This window comes from Meles meles, chromosome 3, assembly GCF_922984935.1.
Source record: "Meles meles chromosome 3, mMelMel3.1 paternal haplotype, whole genome shotgun sequence".
NCBI classification, from domain to species: domain Eukaryota; kingdom Metazoa; phylum Chordata; class Mammalia; order Carnivora; family Mustelidae; genus Meles; species Meles meles.
This window is the reverse complement of record NC_060068.1, coordinates 180,594,036-180,619,988: the sequence shown is the minus strand read 5'-3', so window position 1 is coordinate 180,619,988 and position 25,953 is coordinate 180,594,036. Positions and strand designations below refer to the sequence as shown.

The following is a 25,953-nucleotide window of genomic DNA, read 5'->3' as shown; positions in this document are numbered from 1 at the left end:
GCGTGGATCCCAGGAGCACAGGTCTGTGAGAGCAGTACAGGTCTGTGAGAGCATATAGGAGGGAAATATTCAAGGATCTGACAGGCACCACAGAGAAATCAAGGCTCCCAGTCCGGGCTGAGAGAAGCACTGTGATTGTTCTGAGCCAAGCCCATGGGCACAGATTTTCTGGTCCTCGATCAAAGCAATGACCCAATCTCACATGATTCTCTGTAGCTCTGGCTTAATGGTGAAAATCTTTTTTTTCAAGATTTTATTTATTTGACAGAGTGACACAGCAAGAGAGGGGACACAAGCAGGGGAGTGGGAGAGGGAGAAGCAGGCTTCCCGCTGAGCAGGGAGCCCGATGCGGGGCTCAATCCCAGGACCCTGGGATCATGACCTGAGCCGAAGGCAGACGCTTAATGACTGAGCCACCCAGGCACCCTGAAGAATCATTTCTTACAGCATCGCCCAAACCTGTTCCCAAGTAGCCGGGCCACATGATACGACGCTCCCCTGGGGCTCAGGTGTGCCATCTGGGCTCTGCCCACAGAGCTGTGATGCGGAGGGAAACAGACGGGGTGTCAGCCTCCCCAGCCGCCTGCTGCCTAGGAGGGCAGTTCAGTGTGCGTGTGTGTGTGCGTGTGCACCGGTACACAGGCATGTGTTTTATGGGGCCTCTGCCGCACTCTCTGGTTGGGCTCTCTGTGTCACAGCGGTGGCCAGCTGGGTAGGAGAGAAACCAGGACGTCAGCTCCTTGGGCAGCCCTTGAGGCTCTCGATGCTGAGCCTTCCAGCGAATTGAGCAAGAGGGAGGGGGAGGTCAGGGCAGGGGGGCTGGACAGGCTACAGGCAGGTAGAAGATCTCGTGGGGGTCACCTGGGCGGTCGGCCCTCCTGCCCCCACCGCTCACTGCCCAGTGTCCACGACGTCAGAAGACAGACGTGCATTTTCATGAGGACCCACATTTGCAGATGTCGTCATTAGTTTTCGTTAAACATATAGAAAAGAAGACAAACCGCTCTCCGACCCAAGGTCACTGCGAGCCTTTTCACGCATTCCACCCCGTGTCTCTCCCACATGCAGCCCTTCCTGGGCGGCCCCTCCCCTGGACTGGACGGTGACCCCCACGCACCCAAGTATGCTATTTGTATCCACCGCTGGCGGAGAGTCCCTTCTCAGTATGGAGGGAACAGCCCGATCTTGAAGTGACGGGCCAGATTCTTGAGAGAGTGGAAGCGTTACTGATCATGCTCATCACAGTCATTCCAGCAAACTATTGCGATGACCCTCCCAGACCCCCCAAATTCCGTAGTGATTGCAAGTTTCGGCTTCACATTTAGGTGGGTATTCTGAGAGCATCGTTCCTAAAAGTCTCGGGCAGAGAACACGTGTGCCTGTGTGCATGCACACACACACGCACACACACACAGTCTTGTTTGCTTGTGGGCACGGACCTGGAGCGGCAGCGTGAGATCTGATGTACGGGGTTGTAAAGAATCCGATTTCACTCCTTGGAGCCCAGCCACCCACCCATGTAAGATCACGGTGTGGGGAATCTCACGGAGGGGAGCAGAGACGCGGGGCGGGGCGGGGGGTGCGACTGGCCCCCGGCCAGCAGCTGCCTCATGCAGGAGCCTGTTAGAAATGCAGATTCTTGGGCTCACTCCGGCCCTGGAGAGTCCGAAGTTGCCTCATTCCAGTCCGAGAGCCCATCCAGGGAGTGGCTGCGATTGGGTTCCGGTGAGGGCCCTTCCCTCCTAGCACACTGTGTGGAAAGCCCACTTGGCAGGCCCCTGCCCGGAGCCCGAGGCAGGCCTCGCAGACACGGCTGCAGTCCTGGTGTACAGGAGCCAGAGGAGACCCACTCCCCAGGATGCGGGGCTGGAGGTGACCAGGAAGTTGAGCGAATGTCGCTCGCTTGAGAATGGCAGCCTGGAGACTGCCCCCCGGGGACCGTGGTGGTCCAAGGGCAGCTCGGTGCTCTCTGGGAGGGGAGCTAAGACGGGGTAAGTGGAGGGCAGGGAGGAGAGCTGCAGATGAGAACTTTCCTGGAAAACACCCAGGACCCTTGTCAGGCTGTTCACATCCCCATGTGCTTTTCATCAGTCATTCTGAAAAAGGAGGAAACGGGTCCCGCTAACGGGATCCCAGACCTGCTTGCTGATCCCGGCGCAGGGTCACTGAGGGCGGCTCTTTAACTGGCCTCGGAAGCCACTGGGAAGCCAGGCCGGAGGTGGAGAGGGTGTGACACGCTCGCCCCGTGGGTGTCCCTGCGTGGCCTGTGGGCAACTCACATCCCCTCTGCAGGGGGGAGCCTGCCAAGTGCCAGCCCCGCGGGGCCCCCCCCCACAAGCCGGAGCTCCCTGTGCCTCACCCCTGCCTGTGCTCCAGAGGACCTTGTCCTCCTGTCCGAAGCTAAGGCTCTGCAGGTGGCCTGCACCATGTCGCTGAGGTTCCTCACCCCCTGACTGGCTCTTCCTCTCCTGCTCCCTAAAGTGCTCATCCTCCTCAGCCTTGGAGGAACACCTCCTTCCTTCTCCCGAGTCCTCCCTTTGTCTCTCACCCTCTGCACTCTGACAGTCCTTTCCTTCCATGGACCGCCTGCCCTCCTCCCCCGCTCTCCCGCTGAGCTTTGGAGTCATGTAACTAGCACTGACGTTATTTCTTCTTTTACGTGTGGTGGGATCTGTTGGCATCGTTTGACTCTTGCGTTTTCAGGAATTAGGTCTTCGAGACGGTTTTGTGTTCTGTCTGATAATGAAACCGCATAGATTGTTTCTCTCTTCTGGAGTTTTGCTAATTCAGAAAACCACCTTTTTGGTAAGATTTTAAATATTATGCTTATAAATTTGAACAAAGCTCCCTCATTAAATTCTCTTCATTTCTTCTGCGTAGGATAATTTCTTGCTCTCATTTTGTATCTTGCATATGTGTGCTCATTCCTTGTTTTCTTTATTAGGTGGGTGTCTCAGCGGCACGTTAGCCAGGAAAACACAAGTCCGTCTAGGTGTGTCAGGAAAGAACTCAACGTAAAGGATCATTTGGTTGCAAAATATTTGGGAGGGTGGAAGAATAAAGGTCAGAGGAGCTGCCATTGGCTCTCAGAGTCACTCTGGCTATTGAAGAACCAGGAGGCTGTAGAACAGTCCAGAGATCACCCGTCAGGAGGAGGACCAAGCCCGCCTTGGCACAGATGGTTCCCAGGAGAACGGCTGCATTACTGCAAAGGCGGTGGTCGCCGCAGTGCACGCTCAGACCCGCTGCGTCCACAGAGGTGGCTGTGCAACCCTGACGCTCTTCTGCTCCCCACATCCTGGGCTGTGGCCCCTCCTTGGTGCGATCTGAGCCCAAGTCTCAAGGACAAGAGGTCACCACCCCTTCCCGAATGTCAGCTCTTGGATTTTCTACTTTCCCTTTTGTAACAAATTTGCTTCTTCACGTTTTTGTCTGGAACCATACACTGGCATCTGTTCATTTCTAATACACTGATTTCTGTGATTGATCTAGAATTGATCTAGATCAATTCTTTCTACCTCCAAGAGCTCTTTTTCCTCAGAGCCTCATTCGCTCTTACATTCATTGATGTCCCTCCTTATTTACCGGTGTAAGCATTTCTCATCACGAGCTGTCCTCCAAGTGTTACTTTGAGCCACATGCCACAATTCTACGTATTCGCCCCTGTCACTTTCTTAAATGCACTTGTTTGCACCTACTAATCACCCTCCTGTTTTGTCCTATTTCTATTGCTAAAAATTTGGGGGCAACACTGCATTCCCCCTTTCTTCTCTTCCCCGTGAATGTACTTCCTTATCCGTGGGTGTCCTACAGGGTTGTCAGCCCAAGAGAGCACTGCCCGCGTGTGCAGACATTTTCGTTGCCTCAATGACTGGGGTGACCGCCGCTGGCGTCGGGTGGGCAGGACCCAGGGATCCTGCCAGAAGCCTTGCACTGTGCGCGGCTGTGCTTCCCGGCAAACAGTGCTGCTGCCCACATGCCACTGGCATCCCGCTAAGAAAAAGGAAAGATCTCCAGAGTCACCAGCTAAGAAAAGAACTGGCAGAGTCAGAACACGCACGTGTGTCAGACAAACCCATTTTCCTTTGAGTTATAGATATTTGTATATTTAGTAATTGTTACTGAATTATTTCAAGAATTACTAGCTCCAGATTTCCCTCTTATCCCGTTAAAGGTAAGAGCTCTGGGACTTGGCTGACACGGAGGCACTCAGGAGGGGAGCCAAACAAATGTCTCCAATTGGGAAGAAAAACAAGCACTTTAATAAAGTAAACTCTTTTTGCCATTTCAAAGCAAAACCAAATTTCATACTTGCTTAATGGACAGCCTGCGAATTGCTCAGAACCCCCAGCGACCATTAAGTCCGGGTTGTTTGTTGGGACTGGAGCTGGAGGGTTGGCTTTCACACGTCTTTAATTTCCAAACAGGAAACCAAGCTGAAGCCAGTATTTATAGAGTCACACATCCTAAAAAGTCAAGCCAGTGTGGTTACAGAATAAAAAGAACAGACTTTTTAATTGACACATAAGTGAAGAGAGAAGGTCAGCTTTCCTTCTCTTCTCATTAGGACGTACACACTCTTAGCAATTTTAGGAAACTGTGCTGCTGCTCGATATCGGCCTCACGTAGATTAGATCGGTGTGGTTAACCAGCTTAATTTAGGGAGAGCCCATGATTCTTTGCAGAACAGCTTAAGCAGACATGTATTTCTTTTTTTTTCTTCTAATTTTATAGTCTCCCATTCCTTGTTAGTAAGTGGAAAAGTGGGTTCATAAAACACTGATGTCGATTTCCTCTCCAAATTGATTCATGGGCCCTGCTCATCAAAGGTGATGTGTAAACAAGGGAACGTACCCCTACCTACTTAGATGACTTTTTGGCTAGGCATTAGCTGCCCCCACTATTAACTTGTTAGAAGTTCTAACAAGAACTTCCTAGAAGAAGTTCTATTCTTCTTAGAAGAATATAATGAAATTGGCCAGTGGCTTAAAGACTCTTTAATAAGTGAGGGGACAAAATGACCCATGCACACTGGGGAGATTATGGAGAGAGTCAGCGTATGCTCTCTGCCGCCCAGAAATATGCTCCAAGGTATGACACGTCGGTCTTCACTGAATCTTTTCCTTAGACTCACCCTGTGTCTTGCTGGTGTCCACGTGCTTTGAGAAGGAGCAGGGTCCTCAGGGCCACTGGCCAAGGCTCGTTGAGCACAAACCCGAGCCAGCCTCGTCTGAAACTGTCTTTATTCACAGCACTTCGGACCCCAAGTATGGGGTGTTTGCGACGCCGGCAGCCCCCGACTGTCCAGGGGCCAAGGGGGTGTCTGTAGGTCAATTCAGACATGAACTGCCTGGAGTTTTTCAGACTCTCCAGGTTTCAGGGCTTGACCCCAGAGGACTGCTCCTGTTTAAAACACCAGTCACAAGTCCTGGGTGCCCCATGTACCCACATTTTTATCTGATGTAGCTACAAAGGTGAGGGTTCTTGCTGTCCCTCCCTTTCGGGTTTGATAATCTGTTAGATCAGCTCACAGAGCCCAGGAAGGCTCAGGACTTGCAAGTTCCAGTTTATTCTAAGTCAGAGGAATGAAGAGCCAGAGGAAGGGCTACCTGGGGAGGATTCTCCAAGGGCCCCTACTGCAGGAAGCTCTGTCCCTGTGCAGCTGGGGTGTACTGTCTGCTCAGCACAGGGATGTGCCCCCCAACCCAGAAGCTCTCTGAACCCTGTGGGTTAGGGTTTCTAGGGAGATTTTGGAACTTAGTCCTGACTGAGTAAATCCTTGGCCTTTGGGGGTGAACTCCATCTCCAATCCCTTTCCCATCCCTGGAGGGTTGTGCAGAGCCCAACGTGGGGCTCCGTCTCTCAATCCAGAGACCATGACCTGAGCTGAAATGAACAGCTGAATGCTTAACCGACTGAGCCCCCCAGGTGCCCCTCAGTCATTTTAGTAACCTGTTTCTCATCAGATCTCATTGAAATTGGGCAGAAATAAATGCAAAATTTACATTAAGGAGCATAAAATAAAAACTTCATAGCTTGGTTAAAATATAATTATGTCAAGTCAGCAGAGAACTGAAAAATTTTATAAAACTGCAAAAATCCTAACCACCACCTGCAAAAATCCTAACCACCACCTGCAAAAATCCTAACCACCACCTGCAAAAATCCTAACCACCACCTGCAAAAATCCTAACCACCACCTGCAAAAATCCTAACCACCACCTGCAAAAACCCTAACCACCACCTGCAAAAACCCTAACCACCACCTGCAAAAATCCTAACCACCACCTGCAAAAATCCTAACCACCACCTGCAAAAACCCTAACCACCACCTGCAAAAATCCTAACCACCACCTGCAAAAATCCTAACCACCACCTGCAAAAATCCTAACCACCACCCCTTGTCCTTCATCAGCACCCACTGGGCTTGATTCCTCCAAGTGGGCAGTTTGGGGCTCAGACACGTGAACTGCCACACCGGTCCCCTTTCGGAACCAGGGAGGACTCTTCTCTCCTGACTACTTAAGAAACCAGTTTCCGTGGTGTCCGGGTGGCTCAGTGAGTTAAAGCCTCTACCTTCGGCTCAGGTCATGATCCCAGGGTCCTGGGATCAAGCCCCACATCAGGCTCTCTGCTCAGCGGGGACCCTGCTTCCCCCTTTCTCTCTGCCTACTTGTGATCTCTGTTGAATAAATAAAATCTTTAAAAAATTTTCATGGAGAATGTAACTGTCCCAGTTAAGGCATTGACTTGTCTTATTTATTCTGACATAGCTTAGCCGCACTGTCCCATGTGCATTTTAGAGACTTTTGGTTTTCCTCAAGTAAAGAAGGATTTGTCTTCTCACGGACCCTACTCTTAGAGATGAACGTGCCTGGGGTCTACGCTGTGCTGTTCTTTCCTCCGAAACTGTATTTTTGGTCTGTCCCTTGCTCTGGCATCTGCCAGAATCCAGTTGGTACAGGAGGCTGTGCTGGGTTGTGCCCTGGCTTGGGCTGTAGACGAGGGGGATGGCGGGGCCACACAAGCAGCAGGACTCCATCAGGTGTTTCAAGGGCAGCAATGAAATCTGTAGATCTTAGTATATTTTGTGTTCATTTTAAATCATTACCAGTTGAGTTCTTTTTCTTTATTTTTCTCTCAATGGCTTGAACTCTTAAATATTGTCCTGCAAAATGTGTATCTAGTTAGAATTCTCTTAGTAAAGCATACATGGCAGAATGTTTCTGAGCGTGCAACTCAGGGGTATTAAGTCGTTCCCACCGTTATGCAAACATACCCATTGTCCATCTCCAGATCTCGCTCATCTTTCCAGACTGAAGCCCTGGGTCCACAGAATAGTGATTCCCTGTTCCCCCTCCTCCTAGCTCCTGGCAAACCAACATTCTACTTTCTGCCTCTTTGACTCAGTTCTAGGAACCTCATGTAAAGAATAATGCCCTTTTGGGGAAATATAATGAATTAAGATACTGCACAAATTCAGGCATGTTTGCAAAGCTGTAAACATTAGGAACATGAATGGGGGCTGAGGATAGGACCAGCTTTCATTCCAGGCATTTCCACTAATGTCATTCCATAGGACACCTAAGTCATTATTGGGAGAAGACCTCCGTTCAGCTTAAAACCATGACAAAGTTTAACTCTCAGTTCTCTGGTGACAAACTGCTTTATGTTTTTTGTCTGTATTTCATTCTGGCTTATTATTGATTGCTTCCGATTGCTACTTCTCCAGTGGAAACACAAATCAGGTTATTGTGTCTCTTTTGAGAATGGGTTGTGTTCCCAACTCTGGAAACAATAGAAAAGAACAATGTGTCATCAAATGTATGTTGGCACTAATTCCAAGACAAAGACACATGTTGACTTAAAGATGCAAAGATCTGGGAGGGAAGTGTGTGTGTCTTAGAACAGATGAAATCCTCTGATAGGCAATCGGAAGACAGGTCAGACAAGGACTAGTCTATCAAGAGCTGGCCAGCTGGTCACTAGCATAAAGATGCTACCAAAATGCTAAATCCTTTTTAAGAAGGGATTTCTTTGGCTCCTCATCTGCCTTTCCCAAGGGAGTGCATTTCTGAGTCTTCATGATACTTTCCACCCTTTCCTGCAGGGCAGATGACCACGAGGGCGGGCTGTTACCGAAACCTGAGGTTTCAAGTCAACACATCATTCTGCAATCCCAGCACCCGACCTGTCACCGGGGTGGTGTCCTGCAAAGTGTCTGCCTGTCCTCCCAGGTAAGAGCTGTCACGTTCGTCCAGACAGCTGTCCTAGTTCTGCAAATACATCTGGTGCGTCTTGGGAGCTCCAGAATCTGGAGAAAGGTGGTGCTGGTTGCTGTCCTGTAATCCGGAAACAGGAAGAGGCAAGAGGAACCAGAACTACCTGTACGGGTGTGTCTGAACTACCTTGGGACTGTAAGTGCCAGTTCTCCTAAAAGCATCCTCTTTGCCGTATTTTCACTTTGATCACCGCAGGCTGGCAGGGGTGATTACGTACTGCGGTGACATTCGCGTTTTCTTTCTCAGCCTCCGGTTCCTTTCGCTCTGGTTTGTTTGCCTCCTGAGTGAAACATGTCAGAAGGATCCATTCCCGGACAGGACCGGTGGGGCAGGGCGTGTGGATTGCTGCAGTGTACTTAACACGTACATGCACACTCACGTGTGAGACTGAGTCGAGAAAGCCTGCGCTCTGGCATCCCATTCTGCCTGTGGTACTGCCGTCCCGAGAGGGTTCTCAGGAAGGTGCGGTGCCCCAAGTCGGTAGGCTGGTCAGGGCCCCGAGGAGCAGCCACGCCAGCCCTGCTCCCAGTTGTGACGACCCGGGCACGGCCATCCCCTCCCTGGGGTTCGAGGGCTTCAGCTTCACAGGGGACACGTCCCAGAGGGATTGGGAGAATTGTGTGAGTAACATACACATGGAATGAAAGTCTGACTCCGGAGTCTTCGGATAGCAAACACACTAAAAACTGTACACGATAATCTCAAACTTCTTGATTCTAAAAATCCCCAGATGCCGGTGAACTGATTCTAGGTTTGCAGAAATGGGCCTCAACAGCGTGATGCTTTTCCAGGAGGCAGTGACACAGGGGAGGGGGCGTGACCCTCTCGCTTTGTCTCTGCACTGTTGGGCCCCTGGTCACTGGCTCGGGATAGAGACAGAGGCCACTTATCCCAGAGGTCGGGATCTTTCCTTCCACCATTTCCATGGAACCTCCTGACGTGGGAATGTGGCTGTCCAGGGTGCTGCTGCTGGCTGCTCATCTCTTCCGACACCCTGCTGAGTTCTCGTGAGGGCCCACCAACCTGGAGCACTCCAAAACAGCCAGATAACTGTGCCGTAGAGAGACCTTCCTCACAAAGATGGAGAGATGTGGGTGCGTGTCACGTTCCTGTGTAGGAGGAACCAGGTAGATCTGCTTAAGCTCCAGATAGTTAGGAATGGTTGGTGTTTGCATGAAATCAGCCCGCATATCCCGTGAGGGCTCCCTTGCAGTCCAACCTGCTCGTCTGCTCAGTGAGGCTTCCCTAGAGGGGAGGTAGAGACAACAGCAAGGACTGAGTCTGCAGCTCCCAGCTGCCGGCTTTATGACTTTAAGCATCACCTAAGTCAGCTGTGAACCAAGAGGGGAAGCCTCAGAACAGGCCTCTTGGTGTCTATAACCCACGCAGGCTCAGACCTGGAAGCAGGAGAGACCAGAGCCACAGGCAGGAGCAGCTGGTGCTTTCCTGGGATGGGGGGGGGCGTGCTGCAGGCACCCACCTTGTGGGAGAAAGCTGGTGCTCCCCTGCCCCCTCTCCGCTGCCTCCATGTCGGCTGCCTGACTTTCTTCTTCTAAGAAGCCTAGTTAGGGTGTTCGAGAGGGCACGTGGCTGCTGCCAGCTCAGGATACTCCAGGCGGTGTGCTGCTCCTTTGTGGTTGAGTCCTGCTGCCCCTGTGTCCGAATACGCCTCCCAGGAGGTGCCCCTCCACGTGCGTTTTCTCCTTCTTGTCTTTGTTGGTAGGACCCCCGACACGCACGTGCACTCACACACTCACAGACACATATGTGAGTGCACACTCATGCACACACATTCCTTCACTCCCACACGGAGGTCCCGTTAGGTCTTCCCTGTCCCCTCCCAGCTGACCCTCTGGACGGAGGGAAGCGAACTGCAGTGAGGCAGGTGCTGTCCGTGGCGCCCCGCGAAGCCTCTGCTTCCCCCTCTTCCTCTCCCGCCCCCTCCCTCTCCTTCCTCGCTGCCCCAGTGCCAGCCCCGCGGGCAAGGCCAGCCTCGGGCATGTGGAGTCCCAGGACGGAGGGGCGTCCGACTCCCTGGTGACCTCCACAGGCAGAGTTGCCTTCACCTGGCACCCAGCTGCCGACCAGCTCAGACTGGCAGGAAAGGAAGTCTGGTCTCCCATGTCGGAGCCCTGGCCTTGCGGTCTCTGTGGGTGGGGGAAGCCAGAGTCCTAACTCTGTCATGCCTCGGCTGTGAAACCGTGGCCCGAGCCACCCCACACTGGCCATGGCTGCCCCTTGTTGCTGCAGCTCACGCTGTCCTGGACCCACACTCCCATTGTCCTGTCTCACTGGGACAGTTCCCTTTCCACCCCTCGTTGTCCAGAGCCCCCTGGCCCGTCCTCAGCCCACAGTCCAGGGATGCCACTGAAACCTTGTCCCGCCAGCCTGCTGAACCCTCTTGCCCAGCTCTTCCTCCATTCTCCTCCCCCAAGATCCACACTGGCTGCCCCCAAAATGTCCCCCAGTCTGTATGCAGCACTCAGAAGCTACAGGCTGCCAGGAAATTCAAAGTCTGTGTTCTCAGTGGAAAAGTACGGCCCCTCTCTTAGGCAGCCCCCCAGGATGGCAGGCCATTCCACCACCCCTCCCTGGTCATTCGCTCCCTCCCAGGACTAGGATTCTGCGTCACCTCTGGTGTCCTCTAGAATTCCTCCTCCTCCCCATCCACACTGAGCTCAGGACCTCGGACCTCAGAAACAAGAATCAGGTGAAGACAGCCTCTGGTTCCTGCTAACAGCCCACCCTGACTACCCAACTCACTCTGGCCCTCCTTCCCAGTGAGCCAACGGTCTCATTTCTTCTGGAAAAGTCCTCATGTGTTATGGCTTTGATTCTCCTTTTCCTTCATGCTTATTGATTCCTTCCAAGAAAGATATTAAGTGGATGTTGCATTTTCCATATGCTATCTTGTAAACACACGCATATTAGGAAGTCACTCATTTTTCCTGCAGGTCACCTGTGTGGCCCATTGTATTTCTTACCAAGCCTCCTCTGCTCCCCTGAAGTTTGTCTTTCTGGTGTTGAGGGATCTATACTTAAAACATCTCTATGTTCTTTGATGTATTCTAAACTTGGGTAAAATTTTACAAGTGAATTCTGTTGAGAGCTTTGTGTGCTGAGAGAAAAGGCACAGTTCAGAGCCTAGGGACTAGTCCAGGGGAAACTGCACTGACGCATGGGAACAGTGTTGTTGAAACATAGGGAAGACACCCTAAGTTCATCCAGGAAGCATCCAGAGGCCCCCATCCATCAGCTCTTTGACTTAAGTGTAAGGTTTTCGAATATTTGTATTCTTAGTGAAGGAGAAAGTTTTTGGAGGTAGTCCTAAGCTTGGCTGTAACCTACTACCATGTTTTCCTGCTGGGGGAATCCCTAACAAGGTTCCCGCTACATCCCCAGTAAACAGCAGAAGCCTGATGACCTGCAGGACCCCCCAGATTTGTACTGAACAGGTGGGACAGGATGTCCCAGCCTCTGGCCCCAACTGTGTACATCAGAGTCCTTTTGATGGAGTGGACTGTGTCGGCCAGAATTGCGGAAATGGTGGAAAGCAAGGATGGTGTGATCTCGGCAGCTGGTTTAAAGTGTGGTTCAGATGCCCCTTGTGTGTCCAGCTGGAATGTAATCAGGGTGACAGAGAGTGAGCGTGTGTTGAGGGAATTCATGTGAGATCCCCGGACTTGACTGCAGCACACAGACGAAGTAGTCGATAACTCTTGGCTGTTTTCATTTGGGGTGTAAGAGGAGAAACAAATTCACATCTGACTGTGGACCAAGACTGGCAAAACACAGAAGAATGAGCTTATGCCACTCATATTAATCCTTGGGCATTTATTATTTTATTTTAACAATTGAGTTGGGAAATAGATCTTAATTTAAGAATTTGTTTTGTTTTCATCTGTGATGTAAGATACACTTTTCCCTTGCCCAGAAAACTGGCTGTTTTCTATTCCGATGCAATGGGATTCAGGAGTGGAGTCTTAATCCCTCACCTTCTCGTCTTTAACTGAAATGAAAATGAAACCTGCTACACTGATTGCAACTCCTGGTCTCCCCATTGGTGTCTGATTGCTCACCTAGGCCGAGCCCTGAGCTGGTGCAACGGGTGGGCTGTGGGGCTCCAGCCTCGGTGGCCACATGGGCTCCCCCAGCTCGGAAACATCAGCAGGGGTGTGCAATGGGAGTCAGGAGTCTCCTCACTGGAGGAAGAGGATCTTAATGTGTCCGAGAGGCTGTGTCCAGCAGGAGCATCATGGCTAGAGAACGAGGCATCAGCTGTTCCTGGCTGCTCCTCGGGCTGGAGTGCAGCCAGCGGGCAGCCGGCAGCTTCTCCTGGCTTCTGCTGCACACGGAGTCTGGCTCCGGGCTGGCCTTGGAACAGACGACCATGCGCACACCCAAGTTCCCACCACCTCTGTCTTCACTGGAGCATGAATCAGGCTCTTTTATCACCTGCCTTTGAGACAAGAACCGTAAATCACACAGATGCTTATTTCCTTTATTTTTCTGAGTTTATCTAAATGGAGTGGCTCTTCATGTCATTTATCTTAACTAGTATCTTGTTTTGGAAGCGCAAACACTCACAGTGTGCCTTCCTGGACAATAGCGGAAAGATGCAAGAGGAAATACTTTCCAGATGGCAGACGGCCCTTTTCCTCCCTCTCCACAATTCTCCTAGGAAAGCAGAGGAGGAGTTTAGGTCAAACAGATCGTGATCAAGTAGACTTTGTTTCTTGTTTTAGAAGGTCACGCCAAGGCAGGCCCCTCTGTCATCCTTTCCACCGAATGGGTTATTTCTGCCCACACCTCAGTGACTCCTTCCCAACCTATTAGCAGAATTATTTGCTTTCAGCCGAAGGGCCTGGGTCCTGACAGCAAGCATTTGGCTGTGCGTTGTAGAAATGCAAGATGAGGTTTAGCAGGTAACTGGTGCAGAAGCTCTCCTGAAACCTCATTTTCAACGACAGGAGAGGGGCTGTGAATTTTTTTGTTTCTGACCTCTTTTAGATACAAGCCACATGAATATGAACTGCATGGGTTCCCAAGGGAAGGAAAAGAACCCTCCTCCCTCAGGCAGTTCCCACATTCGGAAGGGTCTAACTCATGGGAATCCCAAAGAAGGGAGCGGCATAGATGATTTGATTATCTCAGTGACTGAGCAGGAACAAGGAGTGGGACTGGCATTAGGGCCTATGACCTACGTCCAGGGCCCGGTGGGCAGAAAGGTCCCTGCTTGCTCTCATTCTCTGCCGTTCCAACTTGAAATTCCTAATGGCCTCTCATGCTGCCCTGGTTTCAACAAATTATAGAGCCAGCCCTGCCTAGCAGCCACTTCTATTCAGCCGTGTTACCTGGGACAGCGCCAGGAAAGTTATTTCCTGGGGACTGCTGGTCCCATGTGTCTCCTGGGCTCCACAGTGGCAGATGTGAGGGAGGGAGGTTCCTTGGTGCAGGGGAGGGAGGGAGGTTCTCTTCTGTCTTTCTCCACTTCACTTACGAGGTGCATGCCAGTGTGGCTGGACAGAAGGACGTTCTCAGGGACACAGTCTGAAGTTGCGTCCTCTGGGCTCCATGCCCCCATCCTCTTCATCTGGCCATGGACCCAGCTCCACCAGGGAGCCGGGCGCTGTGGCTCATGCCCAGAGATGCCCCCTCCCAGAGGGCAGTGGACACTGCTCTTCTTTCTGTGTCTCGCCCCACCCCATGTGCCTCCAGTGAGAAGACATCTGACCTTCTCTGTTTGGTCGGGAAACCAGAAGTATCTGAAATTAACACTGTCGTTGGGTGCATGTTTGGCTACAGTATGACATCGCTAGTTCAGGTGTGAACATCAGGACGGAGTCACCTGGGGTGACTGTACCTTAGTATAGAAGACGTGTCTGCCGCATTCCCCAGGAAGGATAACACTTGACACCAAGGGGCCCTGGCTGGCTCAGTTGGTAGAGCGTGTGGGTCTTGATCTCGGGGTTGTGAGTTCAAACCCCATGTTGACTGTAGAGATTACTTAAAAATAAAGTGTTTAAAATGTGCTCGAGCTGGTATGGATATTTGGTAGAATGTATTACCAAGGAAAGTCAGGTTACAAATGCGAACAGAATTCCTCATAAGTGAGGTTGATTTTTTTTTAAGATTTTATTAATTTGAGAGAGAGAGAGCAAGCGAGAGAGACAGAACAAACAGGGGAAGGAACAGAGGGAGGGGGAGAAGCAGCCTCCTCAGTGAGCAGGAGCCCCCACACTGGGCTTGATCCCAGGACTCTGAGATCACGACCTAAGCCAAAGGCAGAGGCTTAACTCACTGAGCCACCCAGGGGCCCTGGCTGGGCTGATTTAATTTACCTCCTCAGTCACTTAGATATTAACGTAGAAACCACTGCAACAGGAATATAAAAAATAAATAGCTTTCTAGATTTAAATTTGTCATTTGACACGTAAAAATCTGCCTTAAGTAGTTACATAAAATATTTTGTATTGCAGTTTTTTTGTCTGCTTGTTTTTGTTTTGTTTGTTTTAGTTTAGTTCCTATTATTTTATATTTATATACATATCTCTTTATTTATCCTCATGAACAAAAGCAGAAAGTCACTTTGGGAATACGTCTATTTTTCAGGGAACTTAACTGGTTTTATACATTAAACAGTATCTACATTTTTCTTAATAATTTTATTATTTTGGTTTCCAGGCCTTGGTATGATGGACTCTAAACTTCACCAAATGCCCCCATGTTCAACATGACTGTCCCCTAAGTAATGACCACTATGACATACCCATGAAATATTTTGGAATAAAAATTATAAGCTAACTTACAGACAGACATAGATGGTTGTTGGATGGGTGATGGATCCAGGACAGGTAGGCACATGAGAGATGGCAGGTTGAGAGAACGGATCTTACTACAAGTCCTCACCTACAGCCGCATGCTCACTGTATACACTAATCCGTGCTTCTGGACGTATTTGTTGAAAGCTGGAATCTTCACACGTCATGATTTTTTTTTTTTTTTTTGCAAAGGGGGATATAGGATACTGTTCTTAGTTAAGAGGTAACATTGTTTTTACTCTCAAACCTGCGAGTTATTTAGAATTATTGCAGTTTAATGTTTCCAACACTATGGAGGTTTTACAGTACTTTGTTATTTCAGATGTTATTACATTCTGATAAAAGAAAGAGTTAAAAATTCTATCATTTTTCTCATTTTTGAGACTTCCTTGATGGCTTGGGCATGGGAGTGTTTATAACTGTTTCCTGTGGGAACGAAGGAATGTGTGCTCTGTGTTGAAGTAGAGTTATTTATATGGCAATTAGATCACAGTCCTTACTTATCTATTCAAATATATTCTGACTTTTTCTATTTCATGCATCTGTTTCTGAGAGAAATATTTTAAAATCTCACTTCATAACTGTGTATTTTTCATTTTCTCCTGTTACTTCCGTAATTAACATTAAAGTTCCACATTGTGTGGGTAATGTTATCGCCTCCTCATGTGTTGTCCTGCTAAATGAGAACCATCTTTACCCCGAATATCGCTTTCCAACTTAAGCCATTTTTTCCTGAAGTTAACAATATAACCCTCACTTCCATTCTCTTGTGCCTGACAGTTGTTCATTCTCTGTGTTTTTAAATGTCGGCATTATGAGGTCTCTCTGGATCTTGAAAAAATCGTCCTTTGTGATGGATTTGACTTTTATCAAATCAATGCTATATATTCTCCGGGTGCCTGGGTGGCTCAGTGGGTTAAGCCTCTGCCTGCAGCTCAGGTCATGATCCCAGAGTCCTGGGATAGAGCCCCATTGGTCTCTCTGCTCAGTGGGGAGTCTGTTTCTCCCTCTCCCTCTGTCCCTGCTTGTGCACACTCTCTGTGCTCTCTCTCTCTTAAATTAAAAAAAAAAAAGTATTTTCTCACGCACACACTTGGTCGCTTTTATGAGCTGTAATTGCTCCCGTTTTCAGATTCCGCTCCAGTTTCTTGGGTGTCTTCCGTCTGCCGTACATTTTCTTTGCATCATGTTTTTTCATGTCTTTGCTGATTCCTTATGAATTTGTAGAATCGTGTTTATTGTTTTATTCCCACTATTACCAGAAGATCTGTGTTCTCTTTTTCTTCACACCGTGTACTTCTGATAAAAATAAGTAGACATGATTATCTGTTTTGTGTGTGTTGAGTTTGAGCAGTTCTTTGTAGATCCTGGATATCAACCTTTTGTCTGTACTGTCATTTACAAATATCTTCTCCCATTCCGTGGGTTGCCTCTTTGTTTTGTTGCCTGTTTCCTTTGCTGTGCAGAAGCTTTTGATCTTGATGAAGTCCCAAAAGTTCATTTTTGCTTTTGTTTCCTTGGCCTTTGGAGACTTATCTTGAAAGAAGTTGCTGTGGCTGATATCGAAGAGGTTACTTCCTATGTTCTGCTCTAGGATTCTGATAGATTCCTGTCTCACGTTGAGGTCTTTTATCCATTTCGAGTTTATCTTTGTGAACGGTGTAAGAGAATGGTCGAGTTTCATTCTTCTACATATCGCTGTCCAGTTTTCCCAGCACCATTTATTGAAGAGACTGTCTTTTTTCCATTGAATATTTTTTCCTGTTTTGTCGAAGATTATTTGACCATAGAGTTGAGGGTCCATATCTGGGCTCTCCACTCTGTTCCACTGGTCTATGTGTCTGTTTTTATGCCAGTACCACGCTGTCTTGGTGATCACAGCTTTGTAGTAAAGCTTGAAATCGGGTAACGTGATGCTGCCAGTTTTGTTTTTGTTTTTCAACATTTCCTTAGCAATTCAGGAATCATATCAAAAAATGGGCAGAAGATATGAATAGACACTTCTCCAACGAATACATACAAATGGCTATCAGACACATGAAAAAATGTTCATCATCACTAGCCATCAGGGAGATTCAAATTAAAACAACATTGAGATACCACCTAACACCAGTTAGAATGGCCAAAATTAGCAAGACAGGAAACAACGTGTGCTGGAGAGGATGTGGAGAAAGGGGAACCCTCTTACACTGTTGGTGGGAATGCAAGTTAGTGCAGCCACTTTGGAGAACAGTGTGGAGATTCCTGAAGAAATTAAGAATAGAGCTTCCCTATGACCCTGCAATTGCACTGCTGGGTATTTACCCCAAAGATACAGATGTAGTGAAAAGAAGGGCCATTTGTACCCCAATGTTTATTGCAGCAATGGCTACGGTCGCCAAACTGTGGAAAGAACCAAGATGCCCTTCAATGGACGAATGGATAAGGAAGATGTGGTCCATATACACAATGGAGTATTATGCCTCCATCAGAAAGGACGAATACCCAACTTTTGTAGCAACATGGACAGGACTGGAAGAAATTATGCTGAGCGAAATAAGTCAAGCAGAGAGAGTCAAGTATCATATGGTCTCACTTATTTGTGGAGCATAACAAATAACATGGAGGACATGGGGAGATGGAGAGGAGAGGGAGTTGAGGGAAACTGGAAGGGGAGATGAACCATGAGAGACTATGGACTCTGAAAAACAACCAGAGGGTTATGAAGGGGCGGCGGGAGGGGGTGGGGTGGGGTGGGAGGTTGAGGAACCAGGTGGTGGGTAATAGGGAGGGCACGTACTGCATGGAGCACTGGGTGTGATGCCAAAACAATGAACACTGTTATGCTGTAAATAAGCAAATAAAAATAAATAAATTAATTTTAAAAAAAAAGACAAAAAAAAATAAGTAGACAACTGAATAAACGAGTGTAACTTAAAAAACACTCAGGATTATTCACACACAATTATCATAAAACCCTTACAGATAAACGATTTCTGGAAAAAGCTGAGTGAACAGTGGCAGAGCCTAAACTTGGGTACATCCACTCATGGATGGTGCCATATCTTAGAATGTTCTGGACGCATCTTTCAGGAGTATTAGGAATCCCTGGGTTAGGAGCCAGACTGGGCAGAAGCACCCTTGGACGGGGTCTGGGGAGGTGGGCCCCCAGCTCAGGGAAGGATTCCCCAACAGCACTGTGGGCCGTTTGCACCCGGAGTGAGGTCAGCTAGCAGAGTGGAGCCCCAGAGACAGGACCAGCACCACTGGCCCTAGAAACTCAACACTTTCTCCCCCTCACTCCCCCCAAGAAAGGCCACTAGCCTGACTTTGCTTTTTTCCTTGCCAGAAATAAAATAAAGCAGAAGAAACAGCAGTAGTATGAAAAAGAGAAGGAAACTACCCCATGAACCCTGTGTTCATGAAGAACGAATTTTAGTGCCACTTGTGGTTTCGAGATACAGAGGCCTCATGTTCCAAGCATTGCCCTTGGAAGAAAGCATTGCTGAATGTGGGGATCCCGTGGATAGTGCTTTGGTTCTGATCCTGGACAAGCGAGTCAAGCGTGCTTTCACCTACGATGACATGGAATCATTAAGACGTTATTTAGTTAGACTTTGTGACATTCTAAAGCTGAGTTGGGCTGAAATGTACCTTTAGACTGTCTCCAGACATGCAGTTCACTGATGTCATTTGCGAGCTCAGTGGCCGTGGCATGGTGAGCATCTGCCCACTGTCACAGGAAGAAGTCACCTACCTTCACCCTTCACAGCAATGTTCTGTCTGAGAGACGTCACGTACTACAATGTCTGTTCAGTTACCTGTCACATCCTTGCATGGCAACCTCGTACGTGTCACCATTCTAGATGGCTTGTGCCTGCGCCCTGATCCATGGGCCTCAAGGGGCCAGGCTATCAGTGGACACCCGGGGACGGACGAGCGTGTTTCAGTGTGTGCACACTGGTTCAGAGCATGGCAGATCCATGAAGTGTGAATTACTTCCTGTAGAGGATGCGAGTAGACTTCTCTGAGCTCTGAGACTGGGTACCTGGTGGCAATGGAGGGTAGGCATGCTCCAGCAAGATGAGGGCAAGTGCAAAGGCCCTGAGGCAGAGGTAGACTGGCTGTTGGCAGAGGGCTGGGAAGACTTGGTGGCCTTGGCCAAAGGGAGCCAGGGGCTGTGACCAGGAGGGGACCGGCAGGGATCCAAATGTGCACAGCCTTGGAGGTCAGGCTGGGGAGTTTGTAGTCTGTGCCTCGGGGGTTGTTAAAACTTCGGAAGGTTTGAGCGGTGGTCCCATGTGACCCACCTCTAGGGACAAAGGTGTGAGAGAGAAATGGGGGGCAGAGGGACAAGGGAGAAAGCAGAGCCGTGGGCTCCAGCACCGCTTTGCAGAAGTCTTGCAACCAAGAACAGCAGAGGGACAGGACTGTGGTGGTTAATGGCCGTGAAGCCCAAGGAGGGTTCACAGCCATTTCTCTCACGTTCACATCAGAGCTGGTTCAGTGTGGTGTGCACATTTGGAGAGTGTCAGCCAGGGAGGATAGAGGGAGCAACCACGGCAGGCACCTGGGTGGGTCACCCTGGGCACACAGAGGGACATGGCTTGAGACGTGGTGGCCTGTAGGGAAGAAGTTCCTTACTCATTATTTTTGTTTTTTATTGTGAAAGAGGCCAAGCCCTGGGAGTTCAAGGGGAGGTGCTGGCAGGGGAAGGAGACCACTCGGTGGGACAGTGACCACACCAGGGATGTGCGTCTCCGACACCTGGGCAAGGCCTGAGTGGCCTGCAGGCCCTACGCTGAGCGTCATCACCCTGGTCATGGGTGCAGACATGGCAGGCATAGTTGGCTTAACCAGGATTATGATGAAAAGTAAATAAAAGTAAATAAACCAAACAGGTTATAATTAATCTCAATTCAGTGATTCACCAGTAAATCCAAGTGCGGCCCAACCCCGAAGAGGGCCCGGCGTTTGGTTGCACGGGTCTGCAGAGCACATGACTGGCGTTTGTCAGCTGCTGATGGCTGATCAATGAAATGAGGGAGAAAGGCCAGTTCGGTTTTAGAAAGGGGGCCGTCCCTGTCCCTGTGTTCTCAAGTGACTTTGGTTTTTGGTCCCCATGTGATAGGACTTAGATGTTCTCTAGTGTTGAAAGATGTGCCTTCTTTTCTCAGCCTGGATACCTAGTGTGAGTGACCTAGTGTGGGTTTGCAGCTCAGCCCAGGAGGCCGGAGTGCCAGCTGCTGGAGGCCACTCACACGGCATCCTGGGGGATCCTTGTTTCCAGCACCGTGGTGTTCTCGAGGCTCCTGGAAGCAGGTCGCTCTGCCCCACACAGAGTCTCTCACGCCCATTTGCATGCACTCCTAGTTCCGTTGGAGGAGGGTGTCCTTGGTCGATGTTCAAAGTCAAACCATCATTAAGGACTGTGTTTCGAGAGACACAGCTTTAAAGACCAAAGAACCGGGGCTTTGTTAGGTGGATGGACATGGAGGACAGTTTGTCATTTCAGGCTGGGCTTTTGTCCCCTGCTGTACTTTTGGGGGTGGGGGGCGAGCCCAAGGGAGGAGCAGTTTGGGCTCAGATTCAGTCATTCAAGCCCGTCTTTCGACCTCACCCAGAGGCGCGTGTTTGCGGCGGTGTCTCCCGTGTCCACACGCACAGGGCAGCACGCTCATGCCACCCCGTGAGCTTTCAGATTAGCCAGTGCCCAAGCCAGGCCCAGCGAGTCCCATGCCCTGAGCCTCGGTCCTGGCAAGAGCCCATGTCTACCCCACAAACAGCTTGACAAACTGAAACCACGTGGCTTAGCAAAAGTCAAGCCAGAAAGAAGGAAGCCTCTCATGCTGTTAACACTCCCCCCGCTCTCCGTGAATTTCCGCCCAGAACACGGTGGAACAAGAGACTCCCTGAGTATCTGTAGGTCATTGCGTCCTGCTTAACAACACCCAGAGACTCGGTGTCACTGGAGTGCACTACTCGGAGACGGTGTTCGGAGCTGGTGAGAAAACTGACAAACTGCGCCATCTGTGAACATGGGGCCTTTCCCGTGATCAGCCCGAGTGGATGCTCAGTGGCCAAACACGCTCCTTTCACGTTGAAAGCGGCTGACACTTGTCCAGCCTGGTTCCTGGTATTTGACATGACAGGACATTGTCATAAACCAGGTGTGTTAAAGGCAGACACTCTAAGACTCTCTCCTTTACAAGAAATAAAGCGTCTGTGGCATCCAAGCATTAGACAAAACTCCTGGATCTTTACTTCCAAGGAAGCGTGCTGTGTCCCCAACTTTCTGAGACTCCAAAGCCAGCATGCGTGTGTGGGAAGACAGGGAGACCTTCCCTTTATTTCCCCCACTAAGGGTGAGCACACCCGTCTACATTGGAGGGAGGGAAGTGGATGGAAAGCTGGGGATGGCTCTTCCTTTCCTGCATCACCAGGTAGTCTCGTAAGGGCTGCCTTGCTCAGGCACCACAGAAATCCTACGCCCTGGTACCCCCTGGATGGTTCGGCCAGACGTCTGTCTCCACAGCAACCCCAGCAAAGGGGGGTTTCCGGCTTGTTGAGCCATCGGAGGATTCTGTAAGGTTCTCAGTTTTAGAAAGTTATTTTTCTCCCCAGAATCCGGTTTGGCCTCCCCACCTCAGTCCAGTGCCACCACCATAAAAAAGCTTCAACAAAAAAGGAAAAAAAAGAAGAAATCACGGGCATCACAGGGCAAGAAGAATTGAGCCAGTGAGTCCCGCGAGCTCCTATAACCTCGTGAGAGCTTCAGCTTAAGCAGGAAACCAAGCTGCTGTTGGTCCTCGGAGCACTGCGGGTTGGGGTGTGGCACGTCCCAAACCTCACCCAGAGCCCACTGTTGACTGGAAGCTTAGCCACCACGCAAACAGTTAACTAGCACGTATTTTGCAGGTCCCGTATATTACGTGTTCTTGGGAAAATGTTAAAGAAAATCATAACATGTTAAGAAAATCATAAGGATCAGAAAATATTCCTCACCTGTATTTGTCGAAAAAAATCCGTGTGGAAATGGACCCGAGAAACTTAAATCTAAGTTCTTTGAGGGTGATGGCCTTTAGAATGCGATATGGAGATTTAATGATTTATCTTGCAACTCATGTTAACATTTGCTTAAAGAGTCAAGTAAGTTTTGGTTGACTTGATGTGCCGTCATTCCAAAGTCACCTGTCAACCGCGATTTTTGCCAAGCCTATTACCAGCTGTAGGGACCTGATAGTTTTCCAGGTGGAGAAGGAAAAGAAGGCTTAGCATTAATTTTGTCATGTGTCTACAAGACTTTCTGACAATATTAATACAGTTACCAAATTTTGGATTTTTTTCTCACCCCTCTTTTTTGTTGTTGCTGGGTTTCTGCTCTTAAGCGGTCCTTATTTTATTCACAAGGTTTTCAGTAGGCCTATGTTATTGTTAGAGGCATGCATAGATTTTTAAATAATATTCCCACCACCAAAGAGATCCTCAAATTCATCTGTTCAGACAAGTCCCTTTTCCACTGAAACACCACCTTCGGGACACGCCCTCGCCCCACCCTGAAGGACAGGGCTGCAGACTGAGACACAGGATCGCGTGAGAGCTTCAGACATTTCCATGTGGCTCTTCCCCTGCAGCTCCCACGGAAGTTCAGGTCAAAGAGAGCCGAAACAGGAAACAAATTTCCAGTGTGCTTTGGACTGTGGCGGCCAGGAATGTAATCAGCAGAAAGGGAAGACCACGGTCCCCTAGAATGTCTGGATTGTCTGACCCAGTGCAAGACGCGAGCCCTCTCGGGCAGTCTGCTTCCTCCTCCGGCTGCAGCATGGCCACAGCCTTGGTTTACCTTTATGTCAAACGAGATCCCAACAGGTGGTTTTTAATTATTTTGATGCATTTATTACATATTTCATCAATAAAAAGAAAACTAAAGAGAAGAATCCTTTCAAATTCTCTAGGATGCTGTTTTCTGCGCTGTTATTTTAGTTGATTTTTATTCTACCTAAGAACCAAATGCAGATGGCATAAAAAGTCATCTTGTACTCGGAAGCTCACCGTGAGAAACCATGAGAAACTGCGCTCCCGCCACTCCATCCCCATCTCGTGCACCAGGGGCAAAAATCTCTTACTCTGGCTCTCTCTCCTGGCACCTTTCCCCATATTCCTAAATGACAGGCACGATCACCACGTCCCAGGTATTGGTTCTCACAGTCACCGTCCTCTCCTTCACAGGGGACGCTGTGGTCTGCCGCATCTCCTTTGTCTCCCTCCCATGGCTGGGCCATGTGGGTACCACCTCCTCGCCCTGCGTCCTACCATGTGGCTACCACCCAGCAGTTGGAACTGTTCACATCATTATCGATTAGTCCTTGCTCGTTAAATACCTTGATACTGTGTCCTTTCATATGAGAACTTTATGTTTTCTAAGAGTTAACAATTGCTTGAAATTTGCCTGATTAGGTTTCTTTACATAAACCCCAATGGATAAAATGTCATGCATTCATTTCACGAATGTAATCCTTGGAGCATCTGCTATGTGCCAGGCACTGGGGATTCGTTAGTGAGTTGAAAGAGTCCCTGTTTGGGGGAGCTCATCTGGGGGGAGACATAGTCAACAATAAACATAAGACATTATTTTAAAGGATGGAACATTCTAGAAGGCGATGAGAACCAAGAATAAAAAGAACAAGAGTAGAACAAGGCGGAGGAGGGGGCAGTGGTGTGAGCAGGTGGTGCAGGGTGTCCAAGGCACCTCCCAAAGCAGGACAGAACTTCTGTCTTTCTCTTTGTTTCTCTTGTTTCCTTTGTTTCTCTCTCTTTCTCTCTGTCCCTCCGCACAGATTATTCCCTCCATATTCCTTGTTTCTCGCAGCGAGGGGGTGGGTTTCCCTGTGTCCTGCTGTGTCTTCCGCCAGTTCCTCGTGATCCTCATTTTCCCAGGCACGCTGAGACAGAGAGCCCGAGACGTGCAGTAGACACTCCCGGTGCTGAGACGGGCTCACCAGCTTCTCTGCCACCGCCGGTGTCTTTGCTCCGGGACCGTCAGTTTCTCCAGGAAAGGGTCCTGTCCTCAGACTTGTGCATGTTGAGGGGGTGGAGGGAGGTGGCAAGTGCATCCAGCCCTCCAGCATGGTGGAGAACGGGATGGACCGGGGTCTCAGCCTTCCATTCCCACGCCTGTCCTGGTCTTCTGGAGACACGTCTCCAGCCGGAGCCTCCTCCTTGGCCTCCGTTAAAACTGGGAACACAGCCAGTCCTCTGTCCACAACGTGTTACCAGAGACCTCTCCTGCTGATGCTTGAAGTGCCAACAGTGTGGTCCTAAGATCCCGAAAACGTGTGCAACGTTGGCGCATTCATGTAATAACTTCTAGTTATCACAGTCCACATGCAGGCAGTTGAAATACGGAGGAAAATTATCGGAAATCTTTACACGAGTCTGGGGTTAGATCCATTTTGTATTGAGCAGAGAGGAAAACAAATTACCCGTAGGGTGAGCAATGTGCCTCGAATGATCTAGGATTGGCCCATGTCCGGGGCTTCCCCTCAGGCCCAGGCCACTGGAGAGCTGGGTCATCCTGCCCTCACTTTCCATGTGTGACAGGAAAATGAACTGAATTACGATAGAAAATGCTCAGACAGCAGTCTCTTTCCCAGCCAGGGATCGGCGCCCTTGGGCCCTCAGCAGTGACTCTGAGAAGTCGAGCTTCCAGAGACACACGTGTTGTGTCCGTGCAGGGATGTCGGTGATCGGGGGAACACGGAGCCTACAGAGCGCGCACACAGGCTCCTCTCCTTTCACGTTCCCAGCTTTGTTTTCACTGCCTTTAGCAGAGATTTACTTAGCAGTAAATCCTGTAAGCTCCAGGCCCTACACACCTGGGTCCACCCCAGCCGTGGTGGTGGTGGCCCCCACGGACTCACCCCTGCTAAAATGAGGGCTCGACTCACGTGACGCTCACAGGAACGCCAGTCAGTACTGTTACCGTCCACAGTAGAGACGTGGACACTCCGACAGACAGCCACGGGAGGTTGTGCGGGGAGGGGACATCACAGGCACCCGTAGCCCCCCATCAGAGAGTCATGTACGTTTTGAATGTAAACGAATCAGTATGAATGTATATTTGACACCTCTCATTTGTACTTGGTTCTTCTCCTTGTGTGTGCACACATGTGTGCCTGTTAGGAAACTGCGTGTGATCAAAGCAAATAACGTGTTAATACATGTTAACTCATGTGTGTTCATACATATGTCTGTGTGTGTGTGTCTACGTGTGTATATGGAATGAAGAAAACAAAAGTCCCGTAAGAAGGGTCACGGGACATCCCAGTGTGCTCAGGGCAATTCCAGTCGATCCTCTGTCCCTCTGTACTCAGTCGTGTCTTTCTGCGCTCCGAGGATGTGGAGGGGACACTGTTCGTTCACTCAACACATCATGCTAGCTCTCGGGAGAACCCTATGGAAATTTGTTGAGTGCCTTCTCAGGCACATTTTTGTTATTATTACACAATTTATTAATTACTATGCAATGGAGTTTTTATTTACTTTCCATAGCTTCTTGTTTATATAATGTAACTTGAAGGTTTTCTGTGCACTAGTGTTATAAAATATTTACTCATATTCCCTTCAGACATCTTGGTTACATTAAATATTTGACTTTGATGAAAATGGGATGTATTTTGGCAGGAAGAATGAAGTCCGTCCCACAGCTTTTCTTCCACAGCCCAGCGATCAACCCCAACGCCACTTAGTGAAAAATTCATCTCCTGTGCACTGATTGGAAGGCCAGCTCCGTTCCAATCAGTCCATAGATGTAATTGCTTCCCTAGACTTAACCTCCCTTCCCAGTTTATTCTTCTATTCCAGAATCTCAC

At 49.4% G+C, this 25,953-nt stretch overlaps 1 protein-coding gene across 1 annotated transcript in view; it reads left to right on the top strand.

The window, feature by feature from the left end:
- ADAMTS16 (ADAM metallopeptidase with thrombospondin type 1 motif 16) overlaps positions 1-25,953 on the top strand; it is a 156,016-nt gene that overhangs the window by 102,956 nt on the left and 27,107 nt on the right. Inside the window, exon 18 of the mRNA XM_046001179.1 lies at positions 8,111-8,237. Coding sequence (XP_045857135.1) covers positions 8,111-8,237 — 127 coding nt within the window. The remainder of the gene's footprint in view (positions 1-8,110; positions 8,238-25,953) is intronic.